Genomic DNA, 18,110 nt, shown 5'->3' with positions numbered 1-18,110 from the left:
ACCTAACAGAGTTTACTTCATCTGACCTTCAAATGACACTTGCGTCATTACCCCATGAGTTTGCCCAGTGGGGAGAAGAAATAAACACGTTTTTTTTTTGCGTTGTGGCTCCGCAGGAGGCTAGCAGTCTATAAGAGGGTCTTCTTGTCTGTCTGTCTGTCTGTCTGTGTCCCTGGAGCTAACCTCACCAACCGCTGGAACCAGGGGCGCAGGAGGCATTTTAAAAGTGAAGGGGACACATCTGGGAGGTATGTGCGCGCGCGCGCGAAAAATTTTGGGGTATCCCCCCCCACTTTTGGTGATATCCCCCCCACTTTTGCCCCGAGGAGGGGGGGACATATCCCCTCCACTTGAGCTGAATTACACAGTTGTTTTACGCAGATTTCAAGGCATTTTTTTTCTTGTTACTGTATCCCCCCCACAGTAACAAGAGGAAACGTAACTTAAAATGTGTTGACAAACGAAATTGCATTTCCATTATGCATCTGTTCAAAGGTACTTACATTGTTGCTTGATTTAAAGAACAACGTTATCGTTTTTTGGTTTTTTGACTGAGAATGATGTGAGACTAACCTACACACACCAGCAGCAGGTCCAGCACCTGCAATGACGGTCTCCTTCTGCCACTGCCTGCCTGCTTGTCACTATCGCGTTGCATTAATTAAACTCATTCAGAACAGCTGAGCTGAGCTGACTGCACTGCACTGGTGGGACTGTGCCTCTAGAGGGCAGTAATACGCCTTGAAATGAGAACTACTCAGGGCCCAATTAAGAAGGCGGTAATTAACGCCCGTGCTAAGGAGATACCGACTGCCGACGATCGTGTTTGACGCATGAATAACGCTCAGCAGCTGATTATGTGATTTGCGATGATCGTAATTGTGCGCTCACCACGTGAAAAATTATTCATGGGTGTGTTTTCATGGAAACGTGTGAGGAAACCGATGGCATGACCGCTGTAGGTACATTCACCAATCAGAAGCTTGTCCGTCATTCCATTTAACTGGCATAAAACCAGAGGATGGGGGGGCTAATGCTTATTCACATATCACAGTGATATCATGCTTGTAAATATCTCACACTCAATAAGGTCTGTTTTATTAGAACCGACATTGTTTGCGTATAGAGAAAAAAAGGCGAGAAAGAGAGAGAGAGAGAGAGAGAGAGAGAAGGCTATATTAATATAATACATTTTTTTGTCACGTCCACATATCTATTTGTCTCTCTCATCTCATGCCAGCGTGTCAGTGAAACATAGGCTGGCCTTGTTGAGTGAACAATGGACGCATAGTGGCCTATTAATTAATAGGCTACGGAACGGCGGCCTCCTGCCAAAAAAAAAGGGAATCTGATGGAACCAGTAGCCTAATTAAACGAAATAAAACATATCCCACCTGATTTAGTTTGATATTGAGTACAGTAATAATAAATACATTTCATTTATTATTTAGAAATTTACATTTGTAAAATTAGACCAAAAATGACAGAGATGTAAAAGAATAGGGCTGTTTAATTACTTAATTCAGCGCCTAGGTAATGGCAGCCAGACGTAGCCAGAACTGTAGCACATAGGCCTACTGTACATGTGTGTGTCCGAAAAAAACATATTTAGACCTAAAAGCTGTCAACATGCCATGTATAGCCTATAGTGCTTCGAGAGCTTTTTTTCTTTTCTTATTTGGCTAAATTGGCATGACGCATCGCGATCAGCGATCACGCATCTATATGAAGCAAAGCAAAACTGCAGATTGATTCCTCATAGATCGGGCAATTATGAAGCGATTTTAAAAATGTAAAGAGGTCCTGAACACTGGAGGGGATATCCCCCCCACCCAAAAAAAGTGGAGGTGTTAATCCCCCCCGTCCCCCCCTACCCCCTGCGCGCATGGCTGGAACAATCGGCACCAGATTTCTAGCGCACACTGCCAGTAGGCCACAGATGTACCTCCCTTTGAGTACCAACACATAATTTTGCTCTGAACACAGTCATTGTGCTCCACGCAGCTCCATATCAACATAAAACTGTTTTTTTCTGAGTAATAGAAATATTGTGATTGATATCACCCTGCAAGCCAAATGACGTCATGATGACGTTATGATGACGTCCTCTGGTGACTCCGGTGACGTTCAGAGCTAGGCCAGATCACAGCCCATATTGGGATGATCTTGACGTCATTACCAGGAAATCATATGGACTATAGGATTATTGTTATTGTTTGTAAATGTTAGTTGAAATATGAGCATGTAAGGTTATATTCTGGGACATATCTGACTAGTTATGATATTTATCTGGCCTCTATCGGACCCTCTATGATTAATCCTGGACGTCCGTTTTTGTGGGCTGTCATGGTTTGATGACTTGATCTGGCCCCAATTGAGATGTCACTGATTGGTCCAGGTCCTGACCGTGCTTGCTGGGCTCTATCAATGACAATGATACGTTATGTATTTTTTTAGCATCCTTTTTATGCATCCCAGCCATGACTATTGCCTAGGTACAGACAGACATATCACCTGCTCATTAACACTAGAACAACAATCACGCATGCACGCATGCACGCACGCACACGCACACACACACACACACACACACACACACACACACACACACAGAGAGAGAGAGCAACGTAGTAACAAATATGCTTCACACTGCCCGTCTCTCCGACTTGGGCAACCTGAGCGGCAGACTACAAACAAAAGCCCTCTGCTGCACAGAGCTGCAGTGAGTGAGATAGATTCCAGCCTTCCATCAAACATATAATTTTCCGAATGTTTGTCTGAGTGAGTGTCTGTCTGTCTGTCTGTCTGAGTGTCTGTCACAGCGTTTCTCCTCAGTGGCTGGAGCAATTGATCTGAAATCGCATCACCATTAGCATATGAACACACCTGACATAACTGTGAAGCCCGTTTGTCACTTTCACAAATCATATGCTGTATATTAGCATTTTTATGGTGTATCTATATCTATTCTGCATCTAGCTTGAGGCATGTCTATTCTGCATCTAGCATGAGGCAACATGTTTAACCAGCTGTGTGTGTGTGTGTGTGTGTGTGTGTGTGTGTGTGTGTGTGTGTGTGCGTGCAGGCGGGTGGCGGGCTGGGGGTCGGTTGTCTGGCCCTGTTACAGATTTTGTCCAAAAATCATGCAGATCGGTACACAGTATCTCTGTAGCCTTTAAACGAAACGGGTATTTCTTACATTGATGCTCCTACATATTATCATGCAAGCACCAGTTAAAGTTACTTTCCATCCCTCATATACTGTGTGCACAGTGCACAGTGCACATCCCATAACCCACACACTGCACATCATTTCGGAGCTCATATCTTTGAACGGGTAAGGGCTAGTATACTCAATAGAAGGGATGGGACCTTCTCATTGGTTGTTTCAGACTGAAACTTCAAAATAAAATTTACAAAAAAGCCATTCACCACAACTTTAAGATTTACTGTAGTGTTGTCAAAAATATCGGTATATCGATAAATATCCATACTGAAAAAATCCATTCGGTACAATACGACTTTTCCGTAGTATCGGTAGTATCGATACTACGTTTTACAGTTCGGTACAGTCATGCAAGCTGGAGTGTTCCCGAGCTGTGGCGGCTCTCTCAGCCCCCGCGAGCTCCTGCAGTAGCAGACCTACAAGCTCGCAGCGCGGCACTACCGTACACTACATGATTGATGCGCAGCGAACTTTGGACCTCGGCTCATTTCACCTCCCGTTTGGCAAAGTCGGATGGCTTTGGCATTGGACTTACCGGCCGCGTGCGTGTGCGTTGTTCTCGCGAACATCGGCGTGGATGACGGGCGCACATGTGATCTTTAGCGTGGAAGTTTAATCCCAACAGCAACTGAATAGCCTAGCCCTAGACTATAATGCTGGCTGCAATGGTTGTTTACAATGGACCGTCGCATCTGAATGATGAAACGGGCCGCAAAGCTTGATGGGAAATGTAGTGTTTGTTATTGTGCTTTTCACAGTCTGAATTGTGAATGTTGTTTTTGAATAGAAGTTGACTTTGATGGTTAATGCAATACAATACAGCAGAATCTTATCTCTGTATAAGCTTTTCTATAATAATTTTACAATAATAACGTTTTTCTTTATAAATAACTGATAAATAAATGATAATTGAAAAATAGGGGTCGTCTTATAATCAGAGTCGTACTAAATTCGGGCTAATACGGTACTTTACAATTACAATGCATGCCATGCACTCACTGTTAATGTGAAAGAAAAATATTACTGTGAAAGAAAGTGTAATTATTTCTTCCAGACAGTTGATAGTTCATTTTTTTATTTGTGTATTTTTCTTTAAATTTTTGCTCTAAATTCTCCGTGGTTGCGTGGTATCGAAAATGGTATCGAGTATCGAAATTTTTTAAAATATCGTATCGAAGTTGAAAATCCAGTATCGTGACAACACTAATTTACTGCATACAATATTTTATTGCGACCGTCAGGTCACAGTTACTATCAAAACCTCCACCGGTTGTCTGTCTGTCTGTCTGTCAGTCAGTCAGTCAGTCAGGTCACGTCACACTTTTCCCCTACTCATATCTCTGCCACACAACTTTGCTCACACAATCCTTGGCTTCCAAACCACAACCTCCACCCCTCATTTCTCACATGCCCCTCTTCTAGCGCCACCATGAGGCAGATTCTTGCAACACAGATTTTTGGACACTGCTCCTACAGATTTTGCCCTAAAATCACGCAAAGCGGTACACAGTAATCAAGATGGATCTGTCCCATTTAGCGCCACCATCAGGCAGATTTTTTCAAACACATTTTTGGACACTGCTCCTACAGATTTTGCCCTAAAATCACGCAAAGCGGTACACAGTATGTCTACACTCATGTCATCAACATGGATCTGTCCCATTTTGTATACATGTGACCTGACGGTCGCTTTTCTCCCGATTAGGGAGTCTTACTGGTATTCAAAATTCAAATCGAATGGATCGAACCCATGTGGTGTAAATCATTTTTTGCCAATTGTCACAGCTCTACGCTGCACGAAGACTAGGTACTGATGGCAAGTTCACTACAGTTGTCTTTAACTCTTTTACTGCTTCGGACGTTCCCGTTTGCCCCAATTTTGACGGCGGCGAGTTGCCAATACGGCTCGTTCTTTTTACCTCGTCTGATGACTGTAAGTTGATGGGGGGTCTCGTCACCGTATACAGTAAAAACATCTCCCGTAATGCTGCTCTCAAAAATCCACCGCACGTTAGCAATAATGGAGTGCCAAATCACTACCTGGCTGTTTTCTGTGGATCTGTTCTAGAAAATGCATTTCTATGCTCTGAATGTATGGCAACCAATTCACATTAATTCTTGCATAAGGCTGCCCTCTGCCGCCAGTATGGCCAAAGTACACATTTGACCGTCCATTGTAAAACGAATTAGTTTAGAAAGAACCAATAGATAATTTTCTATAACATCGCAAAGGTAAGCTGCTTTTTGCTGGCACCAGCCCCAATAAATAAATAATAACATCTGGCAGTAGGACAGTTAATCATGATCTTGCAACAAAGATAGAAGATCGACCCATGAATGATTTGCCTGGAGGTGGTAGCACAAAGCCACCACCGCGACACATGGCTTGTTATTTTGTTTTTGAGTGCAAAAAAATATATCTCAGCAGCCATAACCCACAGCGACTCTCTTTAAGTATTTTTAAGCATCCTGCGCGATAGAATCACATTTACACTGCATCTAAAGACTCCACCTTTTGCACAAAAATCGCGCATTTTTACCCCAATGTTCCTAGCAGCTTCTCCTGAAGCTATTGTATTCGCACGATGTACACTTTGTAGAAAAGTGTCTCCTACGCAATTTTCGTCACCAAAGTATCAGGTTACAGTTTGCTTCAGCAGTGACGGCCGCGCAGCAGCGAGCCGAGAGCCTGTATCTTACAAGAAGTTGGCGGCCCTTCGGGCCACTCACCTCTAGAGTTCACAGCAAGATACTGTCTGTGTTGCTAAAATGAAAACATTGAAATAATGAAAATAAAACATTGGCAGGCCTATTATCGTAATAATAATAACACAATTAGGCCAAAACTTTTTTTTTTTCAAAAAACTTTTTTTTTTCAAAAAACTTTTTTTTTTTCAAAAAACTTTTTTTTCAAAAAACTTTTTTTTTCTCAAAAAATTCTTTTTTCCTCAAAAAACAATTTTTTTCTCAAAAAACTATTTTTTCTCAAAAAAAATTTTTTTCTCTAAAAAAAAAACTACCCATATTTGGCCATTACAAATCCATTTGATTGCTGGTATACCGTGAGGGCCCCCAGAGGGGGCCCGAGCTCTAGATTTGAGGGCCCCCAAAGGGGGCCCGAAATTCTAGTAATAATAATTAGTGTGCCCCAAAATCCAACTTTATTGCGACCGAAGTCTCCGTGTGTACACATTTTTACGGCCTATGGGTTTGTCGCTCTAACATCATGCTCTGATGTTACTGTGATGTCCGGCACATCTTGTCCACGTATACGTGTATCTCTGAAGGGGTTTGTCGCTCTGACATCAAGCTCTGATGTCATTGTGATGTCCGGCACATCTCCATGTATGGGCATAAATGATATTGTATGTTGTGATGTCATGGGAACCACTCTAACAGATTCCCTTTAATGCTTATATATGGAGATCCCTGATGTCATCAATATTAAGCCCATATCTAACAGGACTTCGTTTGGGTGGTTCAGACAGGGATCTCCATGTATGGGCATAAAAGGGATGTACTATACAGTAGAATTGGCGTGACCCGCCCTTTAGGGCGAGGTCGCATGTCGCCTTGCGGCATCTTACTAGTTTATAGAGTAACCCCACAGTTTTGACGGCACACACTTGATGTCAAATTGACCAGCTTCATCGAGAATCGTGTGCTTGCATTTTGCAAGGAGATACGTTGTTGAGATCATTAATTAGATTTCCCCATTGACTTGAATGGAAAAATGCAAAAACATCAACTTCACTCGTAATTCCAGAATTGCATCTTTCTTTCTAGTTTTATAATTGTCAATGGGGCTTGAAACCTTGCCCAACATTGAAGTCATACATCATAGATATGTCATAGAGATCTGATGTCACAAATGACAGACGTCACAGGCTGGCTCCAAATTGGAGCCACAGCATTTCTTTTGGATCCAGAGATCGACATTATTAGATTTTTGAGAGGTGCTAACCGCACCTACATCTGGCTTTGTCTGTTTGTCCGGACTGTGATTGGTCAATTGGTGTATGTTGTACGCCCAGGGTCACAATGGCCAAGCTTTGCGTGACACTTAATGAAATCATAGAGTATTATGTGTCGCTACGATCTGCCCACAGAGGGTGAGTAGCGAGTCGGACGCGGTAAGCCGTTGGAGACGTATAAGCAGTTGAATGTTTTCGCCAAAAAGCAGCACAAAGCAGATTTTTTGTTTTTGTTTTTTCAACAAAAGTAAACCATCTTGCTTTTTTGGAGATCACGTGATTTTTGGCTGTACTCTTCTTCGGTGATCCTGGGATCATTCACAGACTGAGGACAGGTGCCTCACTGAATTTATGACGCTTTGACGAGTGACTCGCCAGTGGCAGTGCTCATCGAAAATAACAGATTTCTGGCAAGCAACACCATCTTTTTTTATTTCAAGCAACATCAGTTTGATATTCATGCGGCCAACCTCATTTGATACCATTTTCTATCTCTGGGACACCAATCTTATAAAACCTTAAAACAGAGTGTACAAAGATTCCAGTGTTACAGACCCCTCAAGGACCCCTGAATTTGAGAACCACTGGTGTGGATTATTAGGCTTTAGTGTGTGGGTGTCCAACAACGGTTGAGAACTTACCAAGACTCTGAAGAAGTAGAGGTATTCAGCAGCTCCAGAATAGTTTCCACACTCATACTGGAACTTGGCATATCGATACAGGGTGTCCAAGTACTCCTGACGGAACTTCAAGGGAAACACAAACAAATTAAACATTAACACGTACATTCAGCAAAAGACAGTCAGTTTCTGCCATATAACAAAAATAAACAAGGATAAAACATTGCTTTACAGTGTTGGATTCAACCACTTAACACCTAGTGTCCCGATTCTGGGCATGTCATATAATAGGCAAACAAATCTACATCTACAAGCTCACAATGTGTCGCATTGCGCTTTTGGTGATTTGGTGCAGAGGGATAAACGGAAAGGGGCCAAGTACAGACCCCCGGGGTACCCCGGTCAACGTAATATGTAGGGTTTGAGGGGTTATGCCCTAGATACTTTGTTGTACGTTCAACAGCGGATATAGCCAATTTACAAGCTCACATCGCATCGCATTATGAGCTTGTATGTCTGCTATTGTCACAATTTGACCACTTTTTTTAAATGTTCGCCTATTATGACCCAAAACAGGGATAACAGTTTGAAAGTGGACTGGTTAAACTCTTCGCTCCCAACAATGTGATACGGTCATACAGAGGTCATTTATAAAAAGAAAAGGGCAGTCAAGCACATAAAAACTTCTAGAAAACAAACACATTCCACTTGTTGTGTGAAAAATGCAACATAGTGGTCACATTCAACTGAAGTGTGTCTAACAAGGATATAATTTGGGTTCTACCATTATATGCTTATATTTGAACATCCTTCCTGCTGTCCGGCACCTCAGAGTAGTTGTTGTTCTGACGTCAGTGTGAACCGAGGCCATTCAATGCCTGTGCCTCTGACAGACAGCGGGTGGGTGCTCCAGGCAGCCCAAGCCTTTCCCACACCCAGCCGAGGGGCCCCGAGCCTGGGCCGTGCATGGAGTTGCACTGAGGACAGGGTGCAGGTCAGCGGGATACCGGAGTGGGAGGGGACCGACAGAGGGGAGGGGAAGAAGCCAAACAACGTGCCAAATATAGAACCTCCGGCATTCTTGCGGCTATATCCACGAGTCCCGAACTGTTCCGTTTATTCTTAACAATTCACCACAGAATGTAAATGTCCACAGAATTTTTGCAAGCCATACAAACCCCGAAAATGAGTTAAGGTTTTTGGGAAGTAATTTTGCATCTCCCTTGCTTCAGCTTCCCCTCCCACACTGCACCCCTAAACAGCCATGAGTTCACATAGGAGTCATGGGAAACACAGTAATGAAGAACTTACGTTGTGTTTCTCCGCTAGATAATCAAAGAGCATTCGTCCATCCCTGAAAAAAGAAAGCGAGATAGTGCTGTGGTTAGAGGCCGTTTCACAGGAGTCGCCAGTTGGCTGACATCCCTTTCCCCGGAGCGTCACTCAGGTGTATTTTTCCATGTCTGGTGTAGGTCACAAGCTGTAGGCAAATAAAGTCCATTTCATGTCTAGACCAGGTTGATTTGAAACATTTGCTTTGGCCATTATACATCTGTGTTAGCCATGTCTAACAAATTAGTACTTCTCAAGAACCAAATCAGTCTGTACTCAGACTTTGAGGCTATGGTCTTGGAAATTACGAACACATTGTTCCATCTAGTTGTTCTGTCACAGATATAATATTTATATATTTGTCTTTCTTTTGTAGTGGCAAAAAGCAGAACTGATGTTTACAACAAACATCTCACAATGAAAAAATAAATTCAATAAACAAGGAATAGTATTGCAGGGAAATCTGTAGTACCCCAGTAGACAGAGCAGTGGTTCTGATTTTAGGGTCACATTGACCTACTTTTGTTATATGAAACACAGCCTTCCCTAGATGTAACCTACGACTAATTTGAGTATCCTTGGCCTAATCATATAGGAGATGTGGTCTGGACAAACGAAAGGTAAATTCTGCATTCATATAGCACCTTTATCCAAAGTCCTTACAGTGTGCACATTACATTCAGCCACTCAGACAAACATTCACACACCGATGGCAGAGGAAACCATGTAAGGCACCAACCTGCTCAGCGGTAGCAGTTAGGGGTTAAGGGTCTTGCTTAAAGGGCCAGTCCACCTCTGGGACAACCAGATCTTATTTTATTGTTGTTTGAGACAAGATCAACACAATCCTGACTTATTTTTTGTGTTCAATCTGTGCATTGAGATATTTTTGTATTTCAGCATGAATGATGATGCATTTTGCATCATATGATGCAGCATGATGACTCATATGATGCAAAATGCATCATCATTCATGCTGAAATACAAAAATATCTCAAAACACAGATTGAACTCAAAAAATAACTCAGGATTGTGTTGATCTTGTCCCAAACAACAATAAAATAAGATCTGGTTGTCCCAGAGGTGAAATGGCCCTTTAAGGACAATTTTACACTAACCCAGGGAAGCCAGGGATAGAACCGATAACCTTCTGATTCCCAAGCAACCGCTCTACCTCCTGAGCCACTGCTGCCCCAAAAGAGAGTGCATGGTGCTCACGTGCACTTGTGCGCATGTAAACACAAGTGACACAATTCTTGGAAGGCATCTATCTGCCATATTCTTGCTACCCCCTGCCTAGAGTCTAATGAAGGACAGTGTGTAGGAGATCCAAGGTTACCATGTTCCCTGTGGACGGGAATGTTAGCCTGTGGCGTCTGATGGGAACACCGGACCTGATGATGTATCACTGTATGGCCACTGGCCATACCATCCTATAAGAGGACATATGTACAACCAATGACTTGAATAGCTGCATGCTCAAGCCACAACTCCAACTGCCTAAAGGTATAGGACAATTCACACCTGTATCTAGTGGAGGGAAACAAAGCATCCTGACAGCAGTATCCTTTTTTTAGCCACATGATCACAGCCTCCCCATTGCTGTGACGTCACGCTGGCATTGTGCCAGATTAGGTGGTGATCTCATGCTGGATGTCGTATTCTTTGTAACACTTGGTATGTCATAATGGGTGAAAAATCTGAACAATTGCTGAAAGTGAAAATAGCTGATCTAAAAGCTCACAGTGGGTTTCGTCATAGCAACTCAACGCGCTACGAGCTTATAGATTGGCTATTTTTGGTGTCGAGATATTGTGTAGAGGAGAAAAGGAGAGGACAAAGTATAGATCCCTGGGGGACCTCAGTCAACTAAGTATATAGGCTGGTTAATGTCACGACAACCTATCCAGTACCAATGTTATAATCGGCTTGAGGTGTGAGAAGATATACTGGCACAACCATTGTGAAAACTGCATTACTGCCTCTGTCTACATGAAAAACAAGTCAAGGAAACGGAGGCAGTTTGCACAATCAAAAACCCCAAAAGTGGTTTTCATTACCTCAACAAATCCAAACAAATGAGAACATAGCTTAGAGCCTAATGGTGACTGTAATCCTACAAGTGTGTCTAATAATGACTGACTGTTTAAAGATTAAGCCATAATGAGATTGACCATGATGATTAGGTTTGGCCCATTACATTTCTGGCTTCAGCTGTCTGAAGAAAGTCTGGTATGAGATAATTGGCAACTCTGTTGAATAAGAGCTAGTAAGTACAACAGGCTTTTCAATACTGTATAATCGTTTGCATATCTGTCTGTATTAACCCAAGAAGACAGGACTAATGGATTCAAATATCTAAGCACCATTTTGTCATCTTCAGTACAACATGATCCTCTGTGTAAATCCAGAAATCATGTTAAAAATGCTCCACTGTATCAAGTATAAGTTAAGCAGATATGCCACAATAGCTAAATAAGTCTTTTACTTGTATTTTGGCTCAAGAGAGAATTCTTCAGTTTCCACAGACAACTTTCCCATTGTTTTACAAATCCAACGGTATCAGAAGGAATCTATGAATAACAAAAGACAGAAACAGCAAAATGATACCGGGTCCAAAAAAGACATTTACCAAAACTGCAAACTGACAAAAAACATATACATGAGCTAACATCTAAGCACAGCCTTCAACTCTCACATTACTGTTCAATTATAACCCCTGTGAAATGTTGTCTTTAATAAACAAATTTCTATGATTCAACAAAGAAAATAACAAGAGAAGGCAAACTGGAAAATGGATAAAAATGAAAAATGCTTTTGATTAACTGTATTCACTCTCGCCAAGAGACAAAAGGAAAGGCTAAAGACTGAATTGGACCAAAATATTTTAATCACCGCAGACGACAAAATAGCCTTAATAAAGTTAACCACAGGATCTTGTGTCTGTCTCTGTTCCTCCCTGTGTTTGCTGAGTTTGCTCAACGAGACCCTTAAAAGAATGAGAGAATTCTTTTCATTTGATGCATTCCCATCACTTCTTCAATTACAAAATTCCCTCGTGGTGTTGCCGTGCCATCTACTGTATTAAATAACACTTTGTTTTTACTCATCCTGGAATCACAAGAACACAACCACTAATAAATGTCAACCGCAACCTCACTACATGTCTTGCATGAAACCCACTTTTGTGGAAATGTTTGGCAAAAAAAACAGACTATGCTCTCTGTCACTTGTGCTTTTGCTTAAGAATGGCAGGGTGAAATGACACTGAACACTGAACTATTTCCCCTACAGTAGCTCCCGCAGACTCACCTGGTGGACTGCATCTGCTTGGTGGTCTCTGGGTCCTCAAATATCTTCACAATGGGTTCTGTCTCTGACTGGAGCTGCTTTAATTGAGCCACTACGGATATCCTCTTCTCCCGTAGAGCTGAATAATGACAGGGGGCAGTGTTTCAAGTGCATGATCAATAATGAACATATATATAAAATCATCTATAAATATGCTGTATAGCAGGAGTGTCCAAAGTGCGGCCCGGGGGCCAAATGTGGCCCGTGGACACATCTTATATGGCCCTTTGCTTCATTCCTAAATTGTATCATAAACGGCCCGCCAGCACTCTCAAACAAGAATATTTTCCCAGAGTATAATTTGTCAGGATATTCCTTGTTGTCCTGTTGTCAGAACTTGTCACATTCTGAAGCGGTACCTTGCACGTCTGGCTACATTTGCCAATGTGAAATAAGGCTGAGTAATTTGTGTTTTGTTCAGAGCACACACCTCAAATATAGTTAAATAAAATCATTTAAATGTGATGGATATATGACTTTGTTATGGTCAGACCAAAAGAAAGTACATTATGTCAGGAGATGGTGTCGGCCCTTGGGTGTTTTAATATTTTCTAATGTGGCCCCCTTTGAAAAAAGTTTGGACACCCCTGCTGTATAGCAACGTCAACAATGACATTAGCGCTAAGTGCTGTGTGCAGTAACAGTCGTCAGTCGTCACCGTAATATCTTCCATGGGGGTAATGTAATAAGGTGCTAATAAGATGCAGTTGCAAATCTTATGGACTATGTGTGTATATTGTGAATCAAGAATCAGAATCAGGGGGGCTGAGGAACATTATCTTGACAGCTTGTTAATATAAGAGTTTAGGGGTACAGACAGTATGGGCGGTCACTTACTGTGGGGGATCTCCTTATCGGAGAAGAGGTTTTTGTACACGTCCATCGCGAAGTCCACCATGTTTGTCTCGCTGAGGAGGTCCAGCTTTCCATGAAGCAGCTCCTGTTCATTGTAGATCTATGAAGAGAGGCATAACGGAAACAAAATGAGGATGTAGTGATATCAGTAAATGTTTCTAATATTATTGGTATTATTACTACAAGAAGCTCGGGCGCACCCTGGCCAACTCGGGAACAATGTATATAGGGGATGAATGCCCCGCCCTTTAATGCAAACCCCATTATACCTGTTGTCATAGGATCTGTTTTGACCATCTGTTTGCGTGTGTCCATTTATGCCCATGTATGGGGATATCTATCTGTCTACGTCCATTTTATGTCCATATATGGAGATCTCTGTAGGACCCGTTTTGACCATCTGTTTGCCTGTGTCCATTTATGCCCATACATGGAGTTATCTGTCTGTCTGCGTCCATTTTATGCCCATATATGGAGATCTCTGTAGGACCTGTATTGACCATCTGTTTGCCTGTGTCCATTTATGCTCATATATGGAGATATCTGTATCTGTCTGTCTGTCTGCATCCATTTCATGCCCATATATGGAGATCTCTGTATCTGTTTGTCTGTGTCCCTTTATGCCCATTATGGAGATCTCTGTATCTGTCTGTTTGCATCCATTTTATGCCCATGGCGGGGAACGCGCGTGCCTAATTTGAAATAGGGAATGAATGCCCCACTCTTTTTTTTTTCCTTTTTTTTTAAAGATTAGTTTTTGGGCTTTTTGCCTTTATTTGATAGTGCCCCATGAATGCCCCACTCTTTAATGCAAACCCCATTATACCTGTTGTCATAAGAGCCGTTTTGACCATATGTTTGCCTGTGTCCTTTTATGCCCATATAGGAACATCAGAATACGTAACCATGGCATTTTTTGTTGACTCATGTGGTGTACGTGATCTCAGAGCCTTTTATGAAGTGATGTCACAATGAGTCAGCGCTTTTTTTGATTGATTGAAGAATTTATTAGAAGTTTGCAATAGAAAAAAGTACAGTTTCATGACAGTACAAATCACTGGTACAAGGTCAACTAAAAGGAGATCCTAGAAAGCCGAGGCTTATTTCCACAGGAACCACACTGTAAGTATCTCATATAACATTGAAAGACAGACGGATAGAACATAGTACTTTATCTAGGATAATATCAGTTTCAAAAGCATAACATCAAATACAAAGGCAGGCAGAAAAAAGAAAAAAAAGGGGGGAGGGGGGGCATGGGGGCTTAATCTATTTACAAGTCACGGGTAGCAGCTGTCTGAAGGTGACTTTTCACCTTGCGCCGATTTCCTCCGGAACAGCCTGATGTCAACAATCAGCTCCGCATAAGAAGATTCCGAACGTTTTGCGCCGGTTTCGGAAAACCGCGAGTCGGGTCGGGTCGAGGCCCGGCACTGCACTCCGCGCGGCGGCGGGGAACGCGCGTGCCGAATCTGAAGCCGGTGGGACGAACGGTTCTCGAGATACGCGGATTACAAACAGACAGACACGCAGACAGACAGAGATTTGTCGCATTTATAGATAGATTACATTACTATTATTTGTTCAAATATTATAATGGGACAGCCATCTGTTAATTACCTCTCAGTAAAGTTCATCTTTTTTATGAATCGCTAATATCAAGCTGTTATTATCTGAATAACATTAATATGAATTAAACCCATCTAGTGATTCTTATTAACAAGATTAATATACGAATGAAATTGTAATGTAATCTTAAATTGTGGCCTAGCTGCGCAAAATGTTTGACTGTAAAACTCAAGGTTTACAGAAAGTACATCAACAACTACCCTTGGATCAAGAGCAACACAGTATCTGGATCGTTCGTTGGTGGTTTGCACGACATTCAACAGCCGTGTGAAGGTTTAATATTATTGTTAGATCAGTGACCATCAGTTAAATATACGACACATGACAGCTTGTTAGCTACTAGATATTCATATAAGCCGACTAGTTGTTGATATATAGCGAACAGAATGTCAACTAGCATTCTAGCAAGTGCAAGTTACTTTAACAATTATGTAACGGCAATTCAATTTATCCCAGACTCCCAGTAAAATACTTGGAACTGGGAGATACTTCTCAACTACCTATAGGCCTAAATGGAGTCGCCTATCTTCCTATTAAACAGATACATACTGTATGTCTAATAGGAAGATGTGCGTCTTGTGCGACACTACAACTTGATTCTTAGCTGAGCTAAGAAAGTAGCCTAGCAATGCCGTTAGCATAGCTCTGGTCCATAGCGTTAGAAGGAATTCTCCCTAACGCTATGTCACCTATAAGCCCTTGCGCCGCAGGAAAGGCTGCACAGTGCGCACCCTCTCGTCTGTAGTAGAAATAAAAAATACAAATTCGCTACAAGACGGCTTCATGGAGTTAAAAGCCTACTTTTCTTAGTGGGAACACTCTGAGCACCTCACCTCACGTCTACAATACACATTTTAGCCAGAAAGAAAACATTTCACCGCAAGGCAAAATCTGGTCAATGGAATTTACTATTGACAAGACCTGTAGAGGGCGGTGTGGAGGATCTAAAACTTCCAGTGAAATATTTTCTTTTCTGGCCAAAAAGTGTATTTTAGACGTGAGGTGGGGGACTCCCGAGTATTCCCACTAAGGAAAGTAGGCCTTCAATATCGCAGAACAGTGTTTGTTTTGGTGAGTGGCGAAAGTGTATTTTTTATTTTTACTACAGACGAGAGGCTTAGCAGCCTGGGCTACCGCGGCTGTGTGCGCAATGGCTCATCGGTGACATAGAACACCGCCCGCTACCGGGTGTACTCCGTGTAGTGACACAAGTGCTCCTAAAGTCAGCAGTCTGAAACAGCGCAAGGCTGCGCTGCTACAACCGCGCACGTGGCTGTTGTTTAGGACTTTAAAACGCCGTCTACGTTTGTCGTTGCATAGAGAACGGAGCATCGTCTACTACTTAAAAATAAATCCCACAAACCTCTTTGACAGAGAGAAATTCCAGCAAAGGGAATACAAGGTGCCGGTCCAAAAAATGGGCAATTCTGGTGGTGAGATCGTAATCCGCCATCTTTACCGCGAGAAGGGAAGGAAGCAGATGATGATGATGATGATGGAGCCGCGGTGTCAACAGTGACTGTGACCAAGGCAACCAATCAGCGACAGCCTCAGCATCCTCGCTCTTGTTTCTGTCAGAAACAAGAGCCAAAAGATGCGGGTTTCCTAGGATTGTTATAGAGCATCGCAGTTAAAGCCCCACCCCGTCCTCACTCTGGTGTCGGAAGCGTTTTCCGCATTCATTTCTTCCATAGACATTTCATAAAGTATTTATTTAAACGTTTTTAAGCCTTGGACAAAGCCACCTCGGCTGGAGAGGGATCGTGTCAATATTCACATTTTTTTGAATGCAAAGATTAATTAGAAAGCTGAAAAAAAGGGCAGGGTACAAGACTGTGTACATCATTATTTTTAAAATTGCGGAAACTACACTCCCAGAATGCATAGCGAATGTTGTTGTTGTTTCCTGAAATAAAGCCCTTAAATCACGCTCAGTTTAGTTATCCAGGCCAGCATACGGCCTGAAATGTAGTGATTGTCATCTCTGTGGACGCTCTTATCGTCATCCTTAACATAGTGGATCATATTTGTAAAAGAAAGACGATCGCTCACGCAGTTCTGCTGACGTGCAATAATCCGCCGGGAAGACAGGGGGCAGTAGCTACTTCCGCGGTAACCGCAAGATACATGAAAGAAGAAGAAGCTAGACCAATCACAGACGTCGATTTCACCGGATGTACATGTTTAGCAGTATGGGAAATGCAGTTCTTCTCCGTGCGATCTTGATTAAAACGTGTTTTTACTAAAACTAGAGTGATTGCATACATACTCGGGGGTTCTACAGGAGCATATAGAACCATTTTACAACCACCAGCCTAGTGGTAAGTGTACATTGAATTGCTACGACTTTGTGGCTGATAATGAAAAACGCTATGGTGAAAATGAATGGGTTGTTTATACTTCCGACACCGCACTGCGATGCTCTATTGTCTCCACCAGCCGAAGGCATGGGGCAGAGAGAGTATGTTTTCGTCTTCATCCGTCCGTCCGTCCGTGCGTCCCTGCGTCCTTGCAGTTTGTTACCACCTAATCTCAGTTGCCGTTGCCCCGGTCGCTGCCAAAATGAGCACACATACTCCCTGGATGCGAATTCAGAAGCTCTGACCCACATTTTTCAAATGGGCCTGTTCTAGCGCCACCATGAGGCCGATGTTCGCAAAACACATTTCTGTACACTACTCTTACGGATCTGTCCGATTTTGCATATTCCATCCTGATTGGCTAAGATTTGGCTTCCAAAGTTTGTAGGACACGTTCCCACTAGGCCAATAGTGCGGTATGCTATGTATTCCCGTAGGATTTTTTTGCCAAAATTGATTTTTTTGCTGTTTTGGCTTCTATGGGGATCAAACTATCAGAAAATGACGGGGGTCAAATTTTCAGACCCCTCCCTCATTTCCTGGGGGCGGGTCACTTCAGTTTTGGCCCTTCTCTGCCTTGTTTTCCCAATTTCCCAAAGGATTGTTTTGCCCAAATTGTTTTTTTTTTGTTGCTTTTTTGGCTTCTATAGGGACCAAACTATCAGAAAATGACGGGGGTCAAATTTTCAGACCCCTCCCTCATTTCCTGGGGGCGGGTCACTTCAGTTTTGGCCCTATTCGGCCTTGTTTTCCCAATTTCCCA

The 18,110-nt window shown here is 42.5% G+C and overlaps 1 protein-coding gene across 2 annotated transcripts in view; it reads right to left on the bottom strand.

The window, feature by feature from the left end:
• eif3ea (eukaryotic translation initiation factor 3, subunit E, a) overlaps window positions 1-16,443 on the bottom strand; it is a 51,658-nt gene extending 35,215 nt beyond the window's left edge. For both annotated transcript variants that reach the window (XM_080748022.1, XM_080748023.1), the window contains exons 1-5: window positions 16,351-16,443; window positions 13,341-13,458; window positions 12,465-12,582; window positions 9,132-9,174; window positions 7,842-7,946 (exon numbers count right to left, since the gene is read on the bottom strand). In XM_080748022.1, coding sequence (XP_080604148.1) covers window positions 7,842-7,946; window positions 9,132-9,174; window positions 12,465-12,582; window positions 13,341-13,458; window positions 16,351-16,440 — 474 coding nt within the window. In that variant the 5' untranslated portion in view covers window positions 16,441-16,443. The remainder of the gene's footprint in view (window positions 1-7,841; window positions 7,947-9,131; window positions 9,175-12,464; window positions 12,583-13,340; window positions 13,459-16,350) is intronic.
• Window positions 16,444-18,110: the final 1,667 nt, after the last annotated feature.

Source organism: Nannobrachium achirus, assembly GCF_963921795.1.
Source record: "Nannobrachium achirus genome assembly, chromosome: 2".
Lineage (NCBI taxonomy): Eukaryota > Metazoa > Chordata > Actinopteri > Myctophiformes > Myctophidae > Nannobrachium > Nannobrachium achirus.
This window is presented reverse-complemented; position numbering and strand designations above follow the sequence as displayed.